The 23,399-nt window shown below is 38.3% G+C and overlaps 1 protein-coding gene and 1 non-coding gene across 2 annotated transcripts; one reads left to right on the top strand and one right to left on the bottom strand.

Annotated features, from left to right (window-relative positions):
- The first annotated feature begins 2,840 nt into the window (after positions 1-2,840).
- Positions 2,841-4,759, top strand: LOC145636965 (uncharacterized). Its single transcript, XM_081688494.1, has 3 exons — positions 2,841-3,449; positions 3,645-3,989; positions 4,370-4,759. The coding sequence occupies exons 1-3, from the start codon at positions 2,841-2,843 to the stop codon at positions 4,757-4,759; spliced, it is 1,344 nt and encodes a 447-aa protein (XP_081544620.1).
- A 16,115-nt stretch (positions 4,760-20,874) lies between these two features.
- Positions 20,875-20,981, bottom strand: LOC145637496 (small nucleolar RNA R71). Its single transcript, XR_014114273.1, has one exon. It is a non-coding gene; the product is annotated as a small nucleolar RNA R71 (small nucleolar RNA).
- Positions 20,982-23,399: the final 2,418 nt, after the last annotated feature.

The following is a 23,399-nucleotide window of genomic DNA, read 5'->3' on the forward strand; positions in this document are numbered from 1 at the left end:
AGGCTAGCGCCCGGAGGCGCGCCCGGCCGGGCGGGAGAAGCAAAGGCTGGCGCTTGGTGACGCGCCCGGCCGGGCGCGAGATTGCTACTAGAGACAAAAAAGGCGCTCCCGATCGGGCGATGCCTCGCCCGATCGGGCGCGTGTATTTATTAGTTGACTATTAACATTGTTTTAATTTGTTTTAGTTTAAGATTTTGTACGGAGTATAAATACTCCTCCGTAATACGATTTTAGGATCTTCTTCTTCTTCTTCTCTTTTCACTTTTCTTTACTCTCTTAATTATTCTCTTAGATTTCTTTTCTCTTAAACCTTTGTTCTTAATTCTTCCTTTAATTCCAGATTTATTTTGGTAACGATTTCTCTTCCCTTAATCTTAGTTGTTTATTTTATTCCTTTCATCATGATTTATTTTATTACTTTGATTAGTTTAGTTTTTAATATGTGTGAGTAGTTTAATTTCTAGGGTTTATGGGGATCTAATAAATAATATGAAGGGGTAATTTAATGTTGTTAATTATCAATGCTAGATTAATTTCCTATTGATTGATTTAATGCTCTGTGACTAGAATAGACCTATCTTTTATGCATGAGTTTGACAATATTGATTCAAGATTCGAGAGATGAGAATTAATGTTTAGGTCCAGTTTCAATAGGCAGGTTAATTTATAAATGGTTAAGTCAAGATTCGAGAGATGAGATTTTATACCGGTAAATTAATTGTGTGATTGTAATACGTAGCGAAAGCCCTTTACAAATTAGTTAATTGATGCATTGATGATTGACTATTATTGATTATTGGTATTGCGTGATAATTTCTTATCGGATTGTTTTAATGTTTTACAATTGCGGCTTGTAAAAGTATAGCAATATTAAATTGATGAATCGAGCAGATGTTAATTTGATATTAAAGGCTATTTTCAATAAGAACTTAGATCTAGTAAATTGCGAGAGCCTGTTAGATCTATGTTGATTAATAAATTGCGAGAGCCTGTTAATCATGTTATTTGTGCAATGTCAATGATTGATTACTATGTTTTACCCTGGAGTATTATTTATTGGTGAACCTATGCCCTAGATCCCTTTATGTATTGTTTTCTCCCTACTCTTATTCTTTGTAGTTTAGTTTCATACTTAATTATAAATATTGGTTACTACAAATAATTTAGATTATAATAATTAATTAGGAGTAAAAAGACTTGTTTCCCTGTGGAGATCGACCCTACTTCCCTATCTACTTTAGTTAGAGGACTTAGGAATTATTTTTGATTTGGGGATACGACTTTACCCTGTCAGTAGCGGAGCAAATAATTTGTTCCTAAAGGCTTATAATCAAATCAATATGAAGACCATGCACCTCACGCCAGTACCCTACCCGGTATCTAGATTCAACGGGTATTTAACTTACCCTTATGGGAAGATTATTTTTCCTGTCACCGTTGGCCGCGATGAAGCAGCTAGGAACGTCATGGCCGAATTCTTGGTCATTGACGCTCCATCAGTATACAACATGATCATGGGGAGATCCATGATTCACGAAATTCAAGGGGTAGTCTCCACGTACCATCAAATTTTGATTTACGTTTCAGACGCCGACTACCCCGAAAGAATAGAGGGCAGCCAAAAGGAGGCCCAAAGATGCAACTACCTCAAGCCATCCACTAGTTGTTCGAAAGAGGACGACGACGTGGATGAGGAGGAAAAAGAAAAAGAAATTGAGCGAAGTGCAAAGAAGTCGAAAGGCCTGAGTGCTTCAACTCAAGGTTCCCTGGCAAAAGAAAAATCGCCAGGGAAAGAAAGAGTTGGTCCTTAATCTGAGCCGAAAATACTCAAAGGGCCAGTCTAAGAAAAAGTCTGGGAAGCCTGCTTATATCGACAGCATGCCAAAGATTGCCAAGAGTCCGGCCCCAAAGCAATGGATCTGGACCATCAGACTGAAACGATAGAGTTGACCGAAGGAGACTATGAAAAGTGCATCACAATCAGACTGGATCTCAATTCGAACGTCCATGTGGAGCTCATCTAACTCCTTTGGGATAACAGAGATGTGTTCGCTTTCTCGATAGCTAATATGCCCGGGATCGATCCGAACCTCATCTCCCATAAGCTTAACGTCGACCCACGTATTGGACTGTTCAACAAAAGAAGCGGAATTACTCTGCAACCAAGAACCAAGACATTGCAGCCGAGGTTAAAAGATTGCTGGATGCAGGCTTCAACGAACCCTTTCAATATCTTGAATGGCTGGCTTATGTGGTGATGGTTCAGAAGGAAAATGGCACCTAGAGAATGTGCAGACTTCACGGACCTAAATAAAGCTTGTCCGAAGGACTTCTACCCCTTACCGAGGATCGATCAGCTGGTTGACTCGACAAGTAGCCATGCTCTGCTTAGTTTCATGGACGCATTCTCGGGGTATTATCAGATCTTCATGCACCCCAACGACCGAGCAGAGATGACATTCGTCACAAACGCCGGGGTGTACAATTACAAAATGATGCACTTCGGATTAAAAAATGCGGGGGAAACATATCAAAGGCTGGTGGATCAGGTCTTCGCCGATGAAAAAGGCTGAAACATGGAAGTCTATGTTGACGATTCCATCGTCAAAAGCAAGGAAGATAAAGACCATGTCACGGACCTGGCCGAGACCTTCGCCACCTTAAGAAAACACTAAATGAAGAGGAATCCGAAGAAGTATGTCTTTGGCGTTAAGTTTGGGAAATTCCTTGGCTTCATGGTCAGCAAAAGAGGGATTGATGCCAATCCTGCCAAGTTGCAAGCAGCTCTTGATCTTCCCGAGCCAAAAACAAAGAGGGATGTTTAGTGGCTCACCGAAATAATGGCCACCCTTTTAAGGTTCATCTCCAGAGCCTCGGATAAGGGTTTTCCCTTCTTCAAAGCCCTTAAACTCCCAAAAACCAAAGAGCTCATCTGGGAAGACAAGAAAAAAGAGGCCTTCAAGCAGCTTTGGGACCATCTAGCTCAACTTCCTACACTGGCTCATCCAGCTAAAAGAAAAACCCTGTACTTGTATGTGGCAGTCAACCCAGCCACTATAAGTGCAGTGCTGCTGAGAGAAGAAGAAAAAGTCCAACAGCCAATCTACTTCGTCAGCCACACTCTAACGGATGCCGAGACTCGCTACCCCCTACTCAAAAAAATTTCTTATGCAGTAGTGGTAGCCGCTCGGAAGTCGAGGCCTTATTTTGATTGCCATCAAATAGTGGCCTTAAATGAACAGCTGCTGGAAAAATTCCTTGGCAAAGTTGAAAAATCTAGTAGGCTAGCAAAGTGGGCTTTCGAGCTCATTCAGTTCAGCATCAGCTACCAGCCAAGAGCAGCTATCAAGGCTCAAGCTCTAGCGGGCTTCATGGACGAATGCTTGTACCAGGAGACGCTACACGAAGAAAAGAAAATTAGGACCTTTTTTACGAATGGATCCTCCACCGTAAATGGTTCGGGGGCAGGGGTAGTGATAACCTCTCCTGAAGGCAAATCCTTCGAGTATGCACACAAATTTTCATTCAAATCTTTGAATAACGACGCCGAGTACAAGGCAGCAATCGCTGGCCTAAAACTATGAATTTCTCTAGAAATCGAACATATGTGTCTCAAGACACACTCTCATCTCGTTGAAAATCAGATCCGAGGCAAATATAAGGCCAAAGAGCCCTTAATGATAACTTACCTCGCAAAGATCAAAACAATTATTACAAAGCTGAGAATTTTCGAAGTTCAACTAATCTCAAGGGGTCAGAATGCACAAGCCGATGCACTCTCTAAACTTGCAATTTCAACTTTAACCGAGCTGAACCTATCTGTATATGTGGAAATGCACCAAGAAAGAAGTGTTAATGAAGCACCAGAAGTGTGCTGCGTCGACCCAGAACCAAGCTGGATGGACCCTATCTTGGCTTATAAACTTCGGGGAGAAATTCCCGAAGACATACAGAAATTTAGCCTCCAAGCTGAAGAGAACCTGCTCAAGGTTCATCATCTTTAGAGGGGAGCTTTTGAAAAAATCTTTCTCAGCCACATTGCTATAATGCGTGGGACCAGCAGATGCTTATTACATCCTTCAAGAAATTCATCTCGGCATATGTGAGAACCACATTCGGGGAAGAATTTTAGCCCATAAAGCATTGAGGACAGGGTACTACTGGCCCACCATGATCTCATATGCTAAGGAGCTGGTCAGAAAATGCGAAAAATGTCAAAAGTTCGCACTAGTTGTCCATCAGCCACCCGAGATCTTCAGCAAATATTGAATATGCTTCCGTTTGCTCAAATTAGGTTAGATATCTTGGGTCCCTTCCTTGATGCTCCGTACCAGAAAAAATGGCTGATAGTCGACATTGACTATTTCAGCAAATGGATCAAGCCCGAGGCAGCCTCGAACATTACAAAGTAGACTTCATCACTCGCTTCGGTATCCTGAAGGTTTTTGTCTTTGATCATGGAAGACAATTTGATAATTTACCGCTGAGGCAATATACTGATCAGTTTGGCATTAAGTTGGCACACTCAGCAATGTGCCACCCGCAAAGTAACGGTAAAGCCGAAGCTGCTAATAAACAGATCCTTAAAGCTCTCAAGAAAATGGTTGAAGATCAAAAGTCCAAATGGCTAGAGGAATTTCCTGAAACTCTCTGGTCACCTCGGACAATCGAAAAAGAGGCTATAGGTCATTCACCTTTGGAAATGGTGTATGGATCTGAATCTGTCCTTCTATTGGAAATCGGCACTGAAAGTGTTTGATTGCACCATTTCTCGGCTAAAAACGAATAACTCATTAAGGAATCCCTCGATTTCCTAGACAAGGTTAGAGATTCAGCACGAGATAAAATGGTTGCATATAAGCAGAGAATCAGCAAATTTTACTACCAAAGAGTCCATGAGAGACCTCTTAAAATTGGAGACTTCATCCTTTGGAATGCTGCAACTATATAGTAGAGCCGAATCCATGGGAAACTCTCTAGGCACTTGGGAGGGACCTTATGAAATTTATGATGAGCTTCAGCCTAGAACATACCAACTTCGACGGTTGGATGGTACCAAGCTAAAAAATCATTAGAATGCTGATGTACTTAAGAAATATCATGTGTAAACCCTTCGGGGCTGAACAATCTTTGTAAGTGCATCTTCTATTATTAATGAAAGGGCCTTAGAGCCACCATTTCTATAAATACTTGCAAATATTTTATTCTTTTATTTTTCTGTCTTCCACCTACTCTTTAAGGGTTCTTCTTCGGCACTATCCGAAACATTCGCCTTGCAGGTACCATGTTTCGGATTGCTGACAAACCTGCCTAAAACGGAACATCTGTCTCCCAACCAAAGAAAATGCTTCTGATAGCAAGACTTGTTCTTCAGGGCAGTGAGTCCATGGACGAATCTGGGGTATTGCCTTAACTGAGCCTTGTACCTCAGAGGGTTATTGTTTGAGACAAAGCCTTTAAGTTGGCCCTGTGTCTCAAATATCCATACTTTCGGATAGACTAAAAAACCAAAAAAAATAGCACAAGTATTAAAAATATTGTTAACACTAAAAAGCTTTGTCTGAATAAAAAAGGGCAAGCAGTCATCTTAGAAATCCGAAGACAGAGCCTTCAATTTTTTTTTTTTTTTTTTTTTGGGGGGGGGGGGGGCAACAAGTGTACAAGTACAAATTATCTTTAGCTGAAATTTCCTAATCTAAAGCTTCTTACTTAGAAGATTTTTAGAAATTTTCGAAAAATCAGAAAAGTAAGATATAAAATGTCTAAAGCAAGGCAATTAAGAGAAAAGCAGTAGATTCATGAAAAGAATGTTCGGATTCCGAGCTACAAAGAAGTTAAATGTTTCAGAACATAGAAATAATATCGGCAGCCGCCCACAAGCGGAAAATTACTACTGCCGAAATACGTACAAGGCAAAAACAAATAAAGTTTTATACATTAAGGCAAGGTGAAGCAAAAACAGACAAGGCAAAAAATATTCAGAAGCGGCAAGTTTAAAGATTAAGCACATGTTAGTCCGCAAGATTCTGAAGACGACTGCGCGAGTTTCTAGGCTTCAGCTGGAGGATCTAGCTGAGCAGCAATGGTAGGTTCCTTTTCAGTCTTAGCTCCAGCTGTGGAAGAGGCAGGCTGAGCCCTTGACTTGGCTTCCTTTTCTTTTTCTTCAGCTTCCTTCCTAGCAAGAGCCTCCTTCTTCTCAGCAGCATCCAACCTGATCATCAGCTCAATTTCATCTTGATGAGGAGCGATCATGTGAGGGGTCATTTGCATTCAGGGCCCAAATCTCACAATGGTCCCAGCTAATGGTAGGATCGGCATGATGGGCCAGTCTCCTGACCACGTTGAAGTCGTAGTCATAGCCTTGGTCATATTGTTCTTGGGTATAGATCTTAACCTTCAGCTCCTTCTTAGCATCAGCCAGCTGCTTCTTGACTTCATCAAGCTAGAGCTGAACCCCCCCATCTTCTTCCCCTTGAATTTTCAGCTGATCTCGACCCATAATAGTCTAAGCTTGAGACAACTCAATTTCTTTCTCTCAGTTCGGTCTCTAAGTCTGCCAGCCTGTTATTTTGGGCTTCAGATTAGGTACGAGCATCGTCGAGCCGGTTTTCTCTACTCTCAACATCCTTGTTGAGACGCTTCACATCACCCTCCAAGCTCTCGACCCTTTACCGATTTCTTTCCTCTCAGCTAGCCATTCAGGTGTTGGCTTCACCTTCTAGTTTTTGCTCGATCCGAGTCCTGAAACTAGGAAGGTCAACTGCCCCACATTCATTGATCAGAGCTTCACCCTGATCCATCTTAGGAGGACTTCCTTCTCGATTTCATCGCAAAAGGTGCTGAAAGCTTTCTCACCCTACTTAGTTCGCTCTTCAGCAGCCTCTTGTTTCAACTCGGCCAGCTTGGCCCTGGTTTCAGCTTCTTCAACTTTTAGCTGAAGGGTTTCAATCATATTAACAGTGACAGTATGATTGTACACCATCTAGGAATTAAAAGGAAAATCAAATCAGTTGAGATGTAAAGAAAATGTAAAAAAAGTTAAACAAATTTAACTAAGTGAAAAATACATGCATCAGCAGCCTCTAGTTCTCTACTACTGGATTAGGGATCCTTCGGCTAGGCTCCCCAATTCCAACTATGGCTCGGAGTAACCACTCTCTGGCCCTTTCCACCTTTGACAGAGTGAAGAGGTCCCCAAAAAACGCAACAGCCTTGCCTTTTTACCTTCCCCAAATTACATTCCTTACTACCACAGGGATAGGTACGAGGGAGGCAGAAATATTCATTTCTCCAGATTGAAAAGTCCAGAAGAAAAGGAATGAGGACGAGGGAACCTCGGCATTGGCATTCTCATTCGGTGCAACCTCATCTTCCTTCATTTGACTCCCGAGGTCTTTAACTTTGACGTTTTCAGGCTGATGTCCCAGTAGAGCATCAGCATCTCGTTCGATAGCGTCAGAAAACGCTCCTCTTGTTGCGCTGATGGCAGTACTGCCCTTAGCAGGACTCTTGAGGGCATTGTCCTTTCGTTTTCCATCCTGGCGCTCCTCCATTTGGTCAGGAGTCTTTTGGTTCACCTCCACATCCTGAGTGATTGAAGGCGGAGGAAGGGGAGTCTTTGGCGGGCTCCTAGAAGGAATCTTCAGCTGATCCCTATCTTCAGCCTCTCAGATCGAGATTCCCCTGGTCGGCCTAGCTGGTTTGAAACTCCTAGGGGGGAGTGTAGACACCAATCTGTGTCTCCCCAAAACCAAACCCAGTGATGAGTACCTTTCACATCGAATCATAATCGAATGAAGTAAAAGTGTGGAAAGTCTAGTGTTGCGGTTAGTTTTTATTTCTTTTCGTTCTCTTTGTTTTGGAAAACCTATTTTAAGAAAACAGCCAATATAGTTTAGTTTGGTATATGGCAAGGGTCCAATAAGGGTGTATTTGGGTTGGGTTTGAAAAGAGCTTTCCAACAATATATTATAAGCCCAATTCCGATGAATAATGAGGAAGTTATGGCCAAATTACTAAACTGGGCCCGGTTTGATATTTATATCCGGCCCAACGATCTAGAGGAGGGCCTATTATTGATTTGTCATTCCTAATGTGATTAGGATTGATTATAATCATCTAGAATCTTCTAGAAGGTTCTTTTGAATCTTAATTTGATTAGCATTGATAAATTAACTTTTAAGAGTTTTATTTAGAATAAAAGAAATGTTTTAAGGAAATTACAATTTTACCCTCTCGTACGCTTAAATTTTATCAAAATAAGAAAACACGTGGAAAACAGATTGGAGCGTCGTATGACACGTCTTTCGCTTGGCGACAGACCTGGCGTCTGGCGACACGCGCAGCGTCTAGCGATAGCGTCGTGTTTTATTCTTTTTGAAACTCTGATTTGTTTTTTATCATATCCGGCTGATTTTCTCTATAAAAAGCCTCCTAAAATCTCCGTTTTTAATCATCAATTACCAATTCTTCTCACCAACTCTTATCAAGAAATTCTTAATTACTCTCTCTCTCTCTCTCTTATTCTAAACTAGCCTATTCTCATATAAAATTCCACATTCACAAGATCTAGACACACCTAGCTTAGTTCGAAGTTGCTTTCGCCCTAGACGTGAAAGGTTTAATTTCTGAGGGTTTGGTCCCAAATCTTTCTTTTAATTATTTAATTTAATTTTTTGATTTTATTATTTTCCTTGAATTTACTAACGTGTGTATTTTGTTAATAGAAAGAGGTACGAGGCATCCAAGTAAGTGCTTTGATTGTTTGCATTGTTATTATGATATAGAAATCATGTCTATATTGTTATTATGATTCCTAGTATCATGTTAGGATGCTTGATGTTTAGAATGACAACAATGATTTCTAATATAATGTTTAGGGAAAAGGTTATAATATCAAATATGTCAATTATGATTCCTGCGATGCTTCCTATTCTCTTTGTTAATATTCATGTTAGTATCATGTTAGGGTTATATAATTGATCTTTGTTGTTGAGTGACATGCTAGGGTTTGTTATTAATCTTGTGAGTATTACGTCTAGGATCTTGCTATTATAATGCTTTAACATGATTATTTTAATTATGATTATTATAATTATTTATGATGATTATTATATTGCTTGATGCTTATTATTGATATTACTTGATCACACCTTTTATGTATGTTTAAAGGGAATTGGTACTTGTAATCACGCTTAATAAAATAATTGATAATCTTGTTTAGGGTTAATTTGATTAAAATTCAAGTGATCCCCAATAATAGTTTTATTTGTGCATTAATATTCAACCAACATAGATTAAACAGGTTTAGGGTAAACCTATTGATTGCATGTTAGTCAGAAAGCACACATGAATACGATCAGAATAAAGTAGAGACCTATTATTAGGGTATGTTCTTTCTTTTTTAGATTGAATTTGTACCTTCATCCCCGAACTTCCAGTCTTGGTTCCAGACCTACTAGAGTTAACTATCTCCTGGATCGTTAAGGGGTGTAACCTTTACCCTGTGAACGGTTTACAAGTTCCTAAAACTTGTTGGCGACTCTTTCACTCTAGCATCCTTCCCTTTGGATGCCACCGTACTTTAGTGTATGATCACAGTGGGGTTCAAGTTTGGGGTAATGCTTGAAATATTCCCTACAGTTTTTGGTGACACCACTGGGGAGGATTTCTATTTCAATTCCTAAAATTTATTTTGGCAATTATTTAGAATGTGTGGATGAGATTCGAAAAGTTCCAAGTATTTTATGTGCGTAATTTTGATTAACATTATTATCATATTGTAGACACCCATTTGTGTCTCCCCAAAACCAAATCCGGTGATGAGTACCTTTCACGACGAATCATAATCGAATGAAGCGAAAGTGTGGAAAGTCTAGTGTTGCGGAAAGTTTTAATTTTTTTTTTCTTCTCTCTGTTTTTGTAAACTTATTTTAAGAAAACAGCCAATCCAGTTTGGTTGGTCAATTATATGGGTCCAATAGTAGTGTAGTTGGATGGGGCTTGATAAAAGCTTTCCAACGATATATTATAAGCCCAATTCCGATGAATATTGAGGAAATTATGGCCAATTTACTAAACTGGGCCCGGTTTGAGCCTTATATATGGCTCAATGATATAGGGGAGGGCCTAATATGATTTATCATTCCTAATGCAACTAGGAATTGTTTTAGTCTTCTAGATTCTTCTAGAGGGTTCTTTTCATTCTTAATTCAATTAGCATTGATAAATTGACTTTTTGACTTTTCAAAGTTTTAATTAAAATCAAAAAGCATTTTCGAGGAAATTATATGATTTTATCCTCCAGTACGGCAAACTTATCTGATTTTCGAAAACGCGTTAAAATCAGGCTTGGCGCCTGACCCCAGGCTTTGGCGCCTGGCGCTAGCAATTGGCGCCTAGCGCTAGTGTTGGTGTCTGGCGCCAGTTAGCTAGGGTTTGCGCCAACTCTGTTTTTTGTGCGTCAGACTCTGTTTTGTTTATTTTATCTTTTTGGCTGATTTTCTCTATAAATATCGTACTAAAAACTCCGTTTTCATTGACCAATTCTCACCAATTCTCATCAACAATCAGTTTTCATTCGCAATCATTAATTATTTAGCATTCTCTTAATCATTCATCTTTTTTCTAAACTTTGTTTTTGAATACAAAATTCCGCATTCGCAAGATCTAGAAACACCTAGCCATATTCGAAGTTGCCTTCGCCCTAGACGTGAAAGGTTTTAATTTCTGAGGGTTTAGTCCCAAATCTCTCTTTCAATTATTAAATTTGATTGTTTTGATTATTATTTTCCTTGAAGTTACTAACGTGTGTATTTTGTCATTAGAAAGAGGTACGAGGCATCAAAGTAAGTGCTTTAATGGTTTTTAGAGATATTATGATGTAGAAATCATGTTTAGATTATTGTTATGATATTCCTAGTATCATGTCTAGGGTATTTTTAATATTAAATATGATTGCTACGATACTTTTTATTCTCTTCCTAATATTTATGATTGTTTGTATCATGTTAAGGTTAAAGATTTGATTTTTGTTTCTTAGTGACATGCTAGGGTTTGTTATTAATCTTGTTAGTATCATGCCTAGGATCTTGCTATTATTATGCTTTAATATTAACACGAATATGATTATGATTACAATCGTTATAATTTATGATGATATTATTATTATTTTGATGATGATTATTTTATTTGTGATGATTGTTATTATTATTTATGATTATTATTGTGATATTTATTTATTATGTTGCTTGATATTTATTTTTATTGCTTGATCACCTTTATTGCATGTTTAAAGGGAATTAGTACTTGTAACCACGCTTAATAAGTTGTTTAATAATCTTATTTAGGGTTAATATGATTATAACTTCAAGTGATCGCCAATAATAGTTTATTTGTGCATTAAATTCAACCAACATAGATTAAACATGTTTAGGGTTAATCCTATTGATTGCATGTTAATTAGAAAGCGCACATGAATACGATCAGAATAAAGTAGAGGCCTATTATTAGGGCAGGTTCAATCTCTTTTAGGTTGGATTTGTACCTTCATCCCCGAACCCTTATTTGGTTCTAGACCTTATGGAGTTGACAATCTCTTGGATCGTTAAGGGGTGTAACCTTCATCCTATGAACAGTTTACAAGTTCCTAAAAAAAACTTGTTGGCGACTCTTTTGCTCTATCTTCTTCCCTTTTGGACGCCAGCGTACTTTAGTGTATGATCACAGTGGGGTTCAAACTAGTGGGATTAAGGCTTAAAATTATTCTCTACAATTTTTTGGCGACTCCACTGGGGAGGATTTCTATTTTAATTCCTTAATTTGTTTCGGCAATGATCTAGAATAAGTGGATGAGACTCGAAAAGTTCTAAGTATTTCATGTGCGTAATTTTGATTAACATTATTGTCATATGCATAAAAAATATCTCATTGGAAAGACCATCCGTAATGAGTTAAAAACATAGGATTTTACACGTAGGAAATTTGAGGAATGTCTTTCACAACTAGGACCGAAATAACACCGCGCGAAACTGGAAAATTTTATCGAGCATAGAAAGCTGCTGAGGCATGTGGGAAGTAGCGTCAGGGGCCAGAGCTTGGCGCTAGCATTTTAGTCGTAGCGCCAGACGCCAGTATTGGCGCCAAGCGCTACAGTTAAAAGCTTGCGCCAGTCTCTGATTGCTGGAGCCAATTTGATATGAATTTTGATGGATATAACCTTCAATCGCAGTTTGGAATCTTGAGTCTCGGTCAAGAAACGCTAAGCAACACGAGCTTAAAACCTAAACTAGGCCAAGAATAAAGCACAAGCTTACGTAAAACTTTATAAATTTCAAATCAATCAATCATACTTTTCGTTAAACACCATCACGTATTTATAAGCTAAATAATTAGCCTAAAAATCGGTAAAACAAATTCTAATCTAACTAGGAAACTAACTCTAACTTGTAAAGATAATATTTTGCAAATATGATCTTTAAAGTTAAGCTTATCTTATACTAACCGAATTAAACTAACAAAAATATCCTAATGAATTCGGTCATCTAATAATAAACTAAAAATAACAATAAAAATAATTATAATAACAATATTGATGGAACCGCATCATACTCCCCCTCTTGAAAAAAACTTGTCCCAAGTTTTAGCAAATCATGGAACCAAGATATCAACCAAATTAATCGAACATGAGCTAAAAGAATATGTCTCCATCCAACCACGTCATGCTTATATTTTACACCAATGAATGCACCACAAACTTCAATTGAATGCTCCAAAATTTTAATTGATGACACACCTTTGTCAATGCAATCAATATAATGGAAATAATACGTGAAAATATTTGTATCCCAATTATCACCATAAAAGGAAGTTGTAGAAATTTGACTTTTTGCTACCAACTTAGATAGTTCAAATGTAACCTCCTCGTCAACAAAACTAGACAAATATACACTTTTGTGCTCCATAATTTCTTTTTCTTCTACTAGTTGTTCATGAGATTGCTCTAAAATTGGATTTGTAAGATTATCACTCGGTAAAGATACAATCTTTTCCTCGTATATAGCCTCAACAATTGGTTGCTCTAGTTTCTCTTTCTCATAAGACATATCTTGTACACCACATCTCATGTCACGAATTTGAAAACGAGCATTAATTCTATCCAAACATTCATTCATTTTCTTGATTTCCATCATAAATGCTTCAAACCAACTTTTATTTTCCATGTTTATGTGGATGAGAAAACACACAAAACCAGTCCAGAAATTGATCGAAAGTACGAGGACCAAAACCCAATGAAAACACCTCGAAAAATTCTGAAATTTTGTATACTTTTAGCCCTATATGTCTAAAATACTCGACCAAAAATTCAGAAAAAAATTCCCAGCCAAGTAATCGCAGTTTATTTTTTTCTCAACAAAGGCAGATTAATTTGATTTTTGACCAGGTGTAATGAACGAACCCAGTTTAATAGCTATGCTTCTCGAAAAATTCTCAAATTTTTCAGGTGAAAACTAGACAAAAAATTAACCAATTTGAAAAAAAGAATAACCTCAAAATCTTTAGAAACGAAGGAGAACCAAGTCGATCAATATGACATTCGAAACTGAGTTTTTTGACACAAATTGTCAAACTCGTCCCTCGTCAAACAGCAGCCACACCAATATGATATGAATTTTGATGGATATAACCTTCAATTGCAGTTGAAAGGTTTGGAATCTTGAGTCTCGGTCAAGAAACGCTAAGCAACACGAGCTTAAAACCTAAACTAGGCCAAGAATACACAAGCACAAGCTTACGTAAAACTTTATAAATTTCAAATCAATCAATCATACTTTTCGTTAAACACCATCACGTATTTATAAGCTAAATAATTAGCCTAAAAATCGGTAAAACAAATTCTAATCTAACTAGGAAACTAACTCTAACTTGTAAAGATAATATTTTGCAAGTATGATCTTTAAAGTTAAGCTTATCTTATACTAACCGAATTAAACTAACAAAAATATCCTAATAAATTCGGTCATCTAATAATAAACTAAAAATAACAATAAAAATAATTATAATAACAATATTGATGCCTTGGAACCGCATCACAATTGCCCCCAATACCGAGCCAAAAATATGCGTTCTAATTTCGACTGGTTTTTCGTATTGTTTGCTCGATCCTACTTCCTGATTGAATTTTTTCTCACTTTTCTGCAACCCATATGTGTTCTACATATGGACATAAACCTCTGGGAATTCATGCTCCATCTACCCGATTGAGCGCTCCGTGCAACAAAGGGTACATCCAAGATGTTGAATTCACCAAACCATGGAAGCGAGTTTTTCTAAACTCGCGGTGTCCCATCCACTTGCGCCAACCCTTCACGGTTAGGCTTCCGCGCGGTGCATCCGGACAATTAACCATGGACCCTTTATTGACTAACCCATATCCCGAACTTTAGAGAACTAGAGCCATGGTTAGGTTGCAAACGCATTGCATCATATTGTGCCTACTTGACTAATTGTGCATTATTTGTTGTGCATATATATTCTATGTTTCTCTTAACCGTTTGTTGACTTGTGTTAAGACTAAATAAACCGATTAATGACTAAAGGACTTTGTTTAATTAATTAATTAATTAATTAGAGATAATAAATAAACATAAAATCGAGTAATAGTTCCTTTAAGTCAACCCGGATTTTTATTCCCGTATACTGCACAAATGTCAAATTATTTTGGTCATAGCTGGAGTTATAGGAAGAACTACAAGTCGTACAACCTATGGATCTGTAGCCCCGAGTTTTATCTTTAATTTGGAGTTGGTTTCATCCAAATCAGAGTCACAAATAAAAAGTTATGACTAAAATACCACAGTCTGTCCAGTTTAATGCATATACGTGAAGTCTTAACTTAGTCTTTTCACATAGTCTAGCCACATGGTCATGACACGAGTCTTAACATACCACCTACACTCACTAGTCTTAGCACACACTTTGAGTATACATCACCATGGCCATGTCTTAGGTTCATGCATGAGTCGGTCTTTTCTGTCGTTTAAGTTGGGGGTACATTTTATTCCTAATTCTTCATATCCCTCCATCTACATCACTTTTCTTCACATTCTATTCCAATCTTTCTTCACTTCCTTCATCCATTTCATGTTGAATAAAGTTTGAGTCAAATAATTAACAATGAATATCCCCAAATTCCTTTTCCAAAGTACTTGGTCGAGGAGAGAAGGGCGATTAATCAAGGACAGCTTCTTTATTGAAGTCTCACTTTTTGATAAACCGATTCGTCAAAAGAGGAAGGCTAAGAAGATAATGGCAACTCAAGAGGAAGTTAATGAACTTAGGAGTCAATTGACTAACGTGACTGAGACACTGAAGCTACTCACCCTCAAGGTTGATGATCCCGTGAAGCAACAACAAATGAACCTCATGCAAGAAAGTTTGAGCAAGCTATCTAGTGACTACAAATTTCAGGGCATGAGTTTACAAGGGGTCTCGCTGGACAAGGAACTTCTTCCGCATAAGTTCAACGCCACTGACATCCCTAAATTCAAGGCAACAAATAACCCTTACTTTCATCTAAGAGCATTCGAAACCATAATGAGTATTAAGGGTATCGATAAGAAGGTTTTCCCCTCTCTGTTCTCACTATCTCTTGAAACCGTTTGCCAACAATGGTACTTCTCCCTTGATAAAGAGAAAACCTCTACCTGGAAATTGATAGTAAACGCTTTCGCTGATAGGTACAAGTGCAATATCCAAGTTGAAACCGACCATAGACAACTTGAGATGCTAAGACAAAAAGAGAATGAAGGTTTTACTTCTTTCTTTAATAAATGGAGAGAAACTTCCGCCAAGATGATTGAGGTCCCCACCGAAAAGGAGTCTGTGAGGATGTTTATCAAGAATCTCTAAGAAAAGTATTCAAAGCATTTAAAATATCAACACAATTTGAAAACTTTCAAGGCCGTTTATGACATTGGAATTGAAATCGAAGATGACCTCGCAAAGAAAAAAGCTACTAACAATAGTAACCACGGTGGCTGGAAAGGAAAGAAGAACGACAATCCTTATTCTTCCTAAAACGCCCACTCTAGTAATAATGTTAGTACCTTTGATCATAATTGTGTCTTAGCCATGGACAATCAAGGATCTAAAAGGAAACCCAGGCGAGAGTTCACACCCATTGGAATGACCTACGATGCTGCTTTCGATCGTCTCTATGATCGAGGATTAATCAAACCTATTGGCCCTACCGAGGATCCAACACCAGAAAACTGATCTTCGAGATGGAATCCAAACTCCTATTGCAAGTATCATCGAGGGCGCGGACATACTACTGATGAATGCTACAAGTTTCAAAATCTGATTCAAGATCTCATTGAAGCAAACAAGATCCCATTGCCTCTAGCTAGCGAGACGACTGGGTGATGATGAAGCGAACAACACAACACAAGAGGCGAGCTGCAACGACAAGATTTCATGACCTCTTTTTCTATTTCTTTTTCATATTTTCCTTTCCCCAATAAGTCTAGCATAGGCACCTTTTCTTTTCCGTTAGATTAATTTTATAGTTTTTTTTTCTTTTCCCCTTTTTAATAAAATTAGCATTTATTTCCTTATATATGATCATTTCATTATATTGCATAAAAAAAAAATAAAAAAAAAATAAAAATCAATGTCGAATTAAGCATAAGGTATACCAATGATTTGAGGCACCCCTTGTAGCCACATCATATCTTCTTTTATTTTCAAAATTTACAATCCTTTCTTCATAAACCACTTTGAGCCTCGTCTAACGATAGACCTTTCTTTTTTCAACCTACATTTGCCTAACCTTGGGATGGGATGGTGTGTTAACTTATGCAATTCTAAAAAAGAGCTTGAGTACTTCAAAAGATTAAAATAGCAAAAATAAGCAAAAGCAAAAAAATAAATAAAAGTGTACAAAAGGGCAAGTGTTCCAATGTCTTTGATATGAAAATATCTTCGATAAGAACACGTTTCAGATTGCGTCTCTTATCGAGTGCTCGGTACCGTGCCTGAGAAACATGAATGCCAAGTGAGTGATAGACCGCATAATTAAGATTGCCCACGCTTATAAAAATAAAATAGATGCTAAAGCAAAAGATAAAAGAGAGCCAAAAAAAAAAGAGTAGAAACTCAAGCATAAAAATATAAAGATTCAAAAGCGAGGTTGCACACCTTGGGGGCTTATCTAGGGTCTTGAGCCTTTATCCCTTTCTTCTATAAACTTTAGCCTAACCATGTTACAACCCTTAAAAAGACCTTTTTTGAGGTATACATACTTGTGCGAGGTTCGGCTAGAGCTACGTTCGGTCTGATTCCTAACGGATACGTAGGCAACCTCACATCGAGGTGCGCCCGTAATAAACATGCATTCATATTCACATTCACACACTTGCACCATGATCATATCAAGGATTCCCTATGCTCGTCCCTATTCACTTAGACCTAGACTTGGGGGCTTGATCCCTACATCATTAGCTTACCTAGCCTAAGAGTCACCACCATTTGACTCTTTTCAATATATTTCTCCACACACTTAGCTCTTGCGGGCTAGCTTTTGTGTCAATTTCACACACCGCACAGATACATGACCAAACATACTCCCCTTAGGAACCCTTTGTCATGAAACCTTAACATTGAAGCATGCCTTGTCGCATCACTAATCACTCATAATCATCATTGCATCACGCAGTATGAAGTGCTTAGCCTCCGTGCCTAATTTACTCAAATACTTTCATCATTGAGTCAACAGTTGAGATAGCCTAGGATGGGTTAATCCTTGCACAACATTTGACTAAGCTCATTCGACATGCACCTTCAAAACTTCGATTATTTTTCACGTCTTTCTTTTTCGGGAGAAAGTCGGTACCCTCCACAAAAATAACGGAAAATTTTTGCTTTTTTTTTTTTTTTTTTGCATTTTTGGGTCGCATAATCAACACTATGCACACACGGGTCATGAGTCACACGTGCCGTTTCACTTCGAGTCGAGTCAACCTCGAGTTAGTCGATCACATCGAGTCAAGTTTATACCTTGAGTCGTGTCAAGTTATTGAGTCAAGCAACATTAAACCTTAGGTCAACCCTAAGATAATTAAGCCTTAGGTCACCCCTAAGATGGTTAAAGAAATTGGCAAAGTTCTATAGTCAAAAATAAATACAAGTGCAGCAGAACAGGGAAGACCCTACTCCAGCGCCTGGCGCCAGAGATATTTCAGTAGCGACAGAGCTCGAAGCCTCTCAAAAAGGTGATTTCGACTTCATACAGCAATTTCGGGTTCCTTGGTACGCCAGTTAGCCCCTATAAGCAATTTCGCATGATTAAGTAGTCGGTTTGATTACAGTCTAAGTGATCGACCTGATAAAAGATCGTCTCACTTAGCTTAAGCGCCAAAAACACTGGCTCATTACAATCGGTTCAAAAGCAAGAACTTGAACGACAATATTTCAAAATATGGATTGTCGCGCATTCTTATTAAAACGACAAATTTTTCCAAAAATTTGATTGTCATCTCTGGCAAAGTTTCCAAGCGTGGATTGTTGTGCTCTGATATGTCTATTTTATATAGTATTTTACCCCCGTCCTGTGGTCATTATTAGTAGTGTTTTTGGCTCTTTTGGGCCACTTTTATTACTAATATGTGTTTTCTAGTGTTTTCGTAGTTTTGGTTGAGTTTTGCAGGGAATTGCACCTTTGGGGCATTTTTCCCGGGATTTCTACGAAGCAACTACGAGCGTTGGAAGAACACGACCACTTTTGGAGCCCAAGGCTGGCTAGAGCCATCGAGCCGGTGATTAAGGGCTCGGTTATTTGGATCACGAGGCAATTGGACCATGTATTCGAGACTCTAGAGGAAATATGGATTGGGCCGTAGCCCAATCGAAGTCCAAAGCCTTAAAGATAAATACCGGGCCCGATCGGGCGCGGCATCTAAGAAGACCTGTGCAACAAAAAGGTGCGCCCGATCGGGCGGCCTCTAGCCCGATCGGGCGCGTGTTTTTGGAGAAGCGTTTTTGTCGAAGCAATTAGTTTCTAATTAGGAGTTGTTTTAGTTTTGTTTAAATACGTTTTTGTACGGATTAATTAGGATCTTCTCTCTTCTTCTTCTCCTTCTCTTAATCCTTTCTCTTAGACTTTCTCTCTCTACTTAGTTTTCTCTCTCTTAATCTCTCTCTAAACTTTTGTTCTTAACTCTTTCATTAATTCCAGATTTATTTTGGTAACGATTTCTCTTCCCTTAATCTTAGTTATTTATTTTATTCCTTTGATCATGATTTATTCTATTATTATGATTAGTTTAGTTTTTAATATGTGTGAGTAGTTTAATTTCTAGGGTTTATGGGGATCTAATAAATAATATGAAGGGGTAAATTATTGTTGTTGATTATCAATGCTAGATTAATTTCCTATTGATTGATTTAATGCTCTGTGACTAGATTAGGTCTATCTTTTATGCATGAGTTTGACAATATTGATTCAAGAATCGAGAGATGAGAATTAATGTTTAGGTCTAGTTTCAATAGGCAAGTTAATTTATAAATGGTTAAGTCAAGATTCAAGAGATGAGATTTAATACCGATAAATTAATTGTGTGATTGTAATAAGTAGCGAGAGCCCTTTACAATCTGATTAATTGATGCATTGATGATTGACTATTATTGATTGTTGGTATTGCATGATAATTTCTTATTGGATTGTTTAAATGTTTTACAATTGCGGCTTGTAAAAGTATAGCAATATTAAATTGATGAATCGAGCAGATGTTAATTTGATATTAAAGGCTATTTTCAATAAGAACTTAGATCTAGTAAATTGCGAGAGCCTGTTAGATCTATGTTGGTTAATAAATTGCGAGAGCCTGTTAATCATGTTATTTATGCAATGTCAATGATTGATTACCTTGTTTTACCCTGGAGTATTATTTATTGGTGAACCTATGCCCTAGATCCTTTATTATATTATTTTCTCCCTATTCCTACTCTTTTTAGTTTAGTTTCTTGTTTAACTTTAAATATTGGTTACTTAAATAGTTTAGATTATAATAATATATTAGAAGTAAAAAGACTAGTTTCCTTGTGGAGATCGACCCTACTTCCCTATCTACCTTAGTTAGTGATTTAGGTAATTATTTTTTATTAGGGGATACGACTTTACCCTGTCAAAATTTGGCGCCGTTGCCGGGGAAACGGTTTTATTTTTTTTTCTGATTGTTTTTGTAGTCTAGATTATTTCTCTTTTGTCTTAGAGAGCGTTAGTTCTCTGAGACAAATCTCATATTTGCTTCAAGTTTTTGTTTATGCCCAGGTGTTCCAGATCAGGTTACATCCCTTTCGATCCTGAGATCGAACGTTCCTTCCATAGACAGAAAAACTTCTACAAGCAAATCCTGGCGGAGTCTGGTGATACTAATAATAATCACCGCGATCCTCCAACTGATTCTAGCGATTTAGAGGCATCATCAGACACAGAATCAGAGATGGCGAGAAGCTTAGTGATTATTCACAACCAAAGCTTACGGATTTTCCTCATCTCACCCCTACTCCGGCTCTTGATGGGGTTCAATTCAAAATCAAGCCCCAATTATAACGATGATAGAGAGGAAGCAATTCAGTGGAGCCAAGGGTGAAGACCCGAATCTTCACATTGCCGACTATTGTCAATATTGCGACACCATAAGGCAAGCCGGGGTTACTCAAGACCAAATCAGGGAGATTCTCTTTCCCTTTTCTTTAACTGGAAAAGCTAAATTGTGGTTTAATGGCTTAAATAAAACTACACTTGGTATAACTGACTGGGAAACTCTTGTTTTGAATTTCTATAACAAGTATTATCCTGCAGAGAGAACAACAGTACTACGGAGTGCGATTCAGAACTTCGCCCAAGAAGCCGATGAATCTTTATATGAGGCTTGGGAGAGGTTCAAGGACTTACAAAGAGAATGCCCTCACCACAATTTAGCACAATGGCAGTTAATCCAAGCCTTTTATAACGGCATTGGAAATTCCTATAGAATAATTTTAGACTCTGCAGCTAGTGGGAGATTTATGAATCTTAATGTTGATGATGCAGGTCAGGTTATTGAAGATATGGCGATACACAATTCCCAATATGGGAATCCCAGAGGATTTGCTAACAAGGGGAAACATAGTGTCGACTCTGTATCCTTTTTGCAAGCTCAACTGACCTCTATTTGCCAAAAATTAGATAATCTGAGCACTGCTAATGTAGCTAATGTTTCTGCGATTAATAATAATTCTAATGAGGCTTTCTGTGAAAATTGTGGTATTGTAGGTCATTGGGAGCAGGATTGTAGGAGTTCCGTGGAGCAAGTTAATGCCTTCCAAGCTTATAGATAGAATAACCCATACTCCAACACTTACAATCCTGGGTATCGGAATCATCCATACCTTTCCTACCGGAGCACTAATGTTCAAAATCCACCACCACAAGAACCACAGGTGCCACAGCAACAGCAGCAGAAATACTATCATCCCAATGCTAGCCAGAAGAATCAACCACAACAACCCCCCTCATCTTCAGACCCTTCTTTGGGGGAAATTAGAGCAATGTTGGTCAATATGCAAAAGCACATGGAGAACAGGGATGCGACAATTGATCAAATTCTAGCGCATAATAAAATTGTAGATAATCAAATTGCGCAACTCTCCGCTACTCTACAAGCACGCCAACAGGGAGCCCTGCCGGCACAGCCGACTAGGCCTACGGATCAAGCATTTGCAATTACTCTAAGGAGTGGTTCACACTATGAAGGGCCCTCTATGCCCAGAGTTGATGAACCTATTTTATTAAATAATGCCAATCTTGATTCCATTAAACCAAACAATGTAGTTGCTAGCCCTGCAGGGCTAGAGGATAATACTAACATAACTAATTCTACATTGTAGGGTAAAACTCCGGAGAAGGTGGCTACTCCAGACAAAGAGAAGAATGCTCAAACGCCAATTATCAAACTTCCTTTCCCCAATCGTCAATTGATGACAAACTTGGATAAGCAGTTTGGTAAGTTCCTGGAGGTGGTTAAAGATTTGAAGGTACCAGTTCCCTTTACTGAATTGATCATACAAATCCCCTCATATGCAAAATTTATGAAAGAAATTTTGACGAGAAAAAGGTCTATTAGTGAGGTAGAGACAGTAGCTTTCACTGCAGAGTGTAGTGCCGTACTTCAAAATAAGTCTCCACCTAAATTGAAAGATCCGGGTAGTTTTTCTATCCCTTGTCATATGGGTAATCTTCTGATTGATAATGCATTATGTGATTTGGGTGCTAGTGTTAGCGTCATGCCATTATCTGTGTGTTCTAAGTTGAATATGGGTAAATTAAAAGCTACCAACATAACTCTGCAAATGGCCGACCGTTCTTTCAAATACCCCCTAGGTGTTTTAGAGGATGTCCCCGTTAGAGTAGGTAAATTTTATATACCTGTAGATTTTGTTGTTCTTGATATGGCTGAGGATATGCAAACCCCAATTATTTTGGGTAGACCATTCCTTAACACTGCAGGAGCAGTCATAGATGTTAGAAGTGGTAAGTTTACACTATCAGTAGGGGATGATAAAGTGGTTTTTAATCTGAATAATACCCCCAAAATCTCCATGACTGAGGAGAAATGTTCAGTGTTAATGTGGTTGTAAATTATTCTAACAATCCCCAAGCTCTTGAAAAAGATCCCTTAGAGGCGGTATCTTGTGTTGCATCCTTTTCAGATGAGATAGAAAAATGGCAGAAGGAAGTCGATGCAATAGAAAGAGCACTCTACAATGTTGGTCTTGGTTTCGAGGATGAACAAGTGGAACCGATCGAGCATGTTGTGCGAATCGAGCCTACGGTAAGTGTTCCGCTAGATCGAGTTGCAAGTGTTGAACGCAATGACAATTTGAAGCAACATTCGATCGAAGAAGGGTTTTTAGTGCGTAGCATTGAAGATCCCCCAGTCCAAGTCAAGGAGGATCCACCAGATAAGGCAACTTGGCGTCCCACAGGTTATGTCAGGAAGCCGCATCGCAGCCTAAACATCGCTAGAACGGGTGAGAAACCACCCGATCAAGCATTAGGTAAAGGGTCCTAGGAATTATACTTGGTAAGACGGTCGTGCGGGACCTATATAAACCAGCGCTTTGCGGGAGGCAACCCGTATTTTATGCTTTCTAGATTAATTTTCCTTTTCTCTTATTTTATTTTTATTTTAGAGAGGTGAGGAGAGTGACATTTTACTATTTTTAAGTGTTGTTATATAGGTATGAATTTGACGGGTATAAAGACTTAGAAAAATTTTGAAGAAGAAACGAAATCGAAAAATAAGGCCCTCTCGGGCCCGATCGGGAGAGGCTTGCCCGATCGGGCGCGAAAGCTA

This window comes from Chenopodium album, chromosome 6, assembly GCF_948465745.1.
Source record: "Chenopodium album chromosome 6, dcCheAlbu1.1, whole genome shotgun sequence".
NCBI classification, from domain to species: Eukaryota; Viridiplantae; Streptophyta; class Magnoliopsida; order Caryophyllales; family Amaranthaceae; genus Chenopodium; species Chenopodium album.

Bases quoted from the DNA above. Each gene is read 5' to 3' on its own strand.
- LOC145636965 (XM_081688494.1), top strand. From the start codon at position 2,841: ATGGCCACCCTTTTAAGGTTCATCTCCAGAGCCTCGGATAAGGGTTTT. The intron at 3,450-3,644 runs GTAAATGGTTCG...GTTGAAAATCAG, and splicing joins TTACGAATGGATCCTCCACC to ATCCGAGGCAAATATAAGGC. The intron at 3,990-4,369 runs GTTCATCATCTT...TGACTATTTCAG, and splicing joins CTGAAGAGAACCTGCTCAAG to CAAATGGATCAAGCCCGAGG.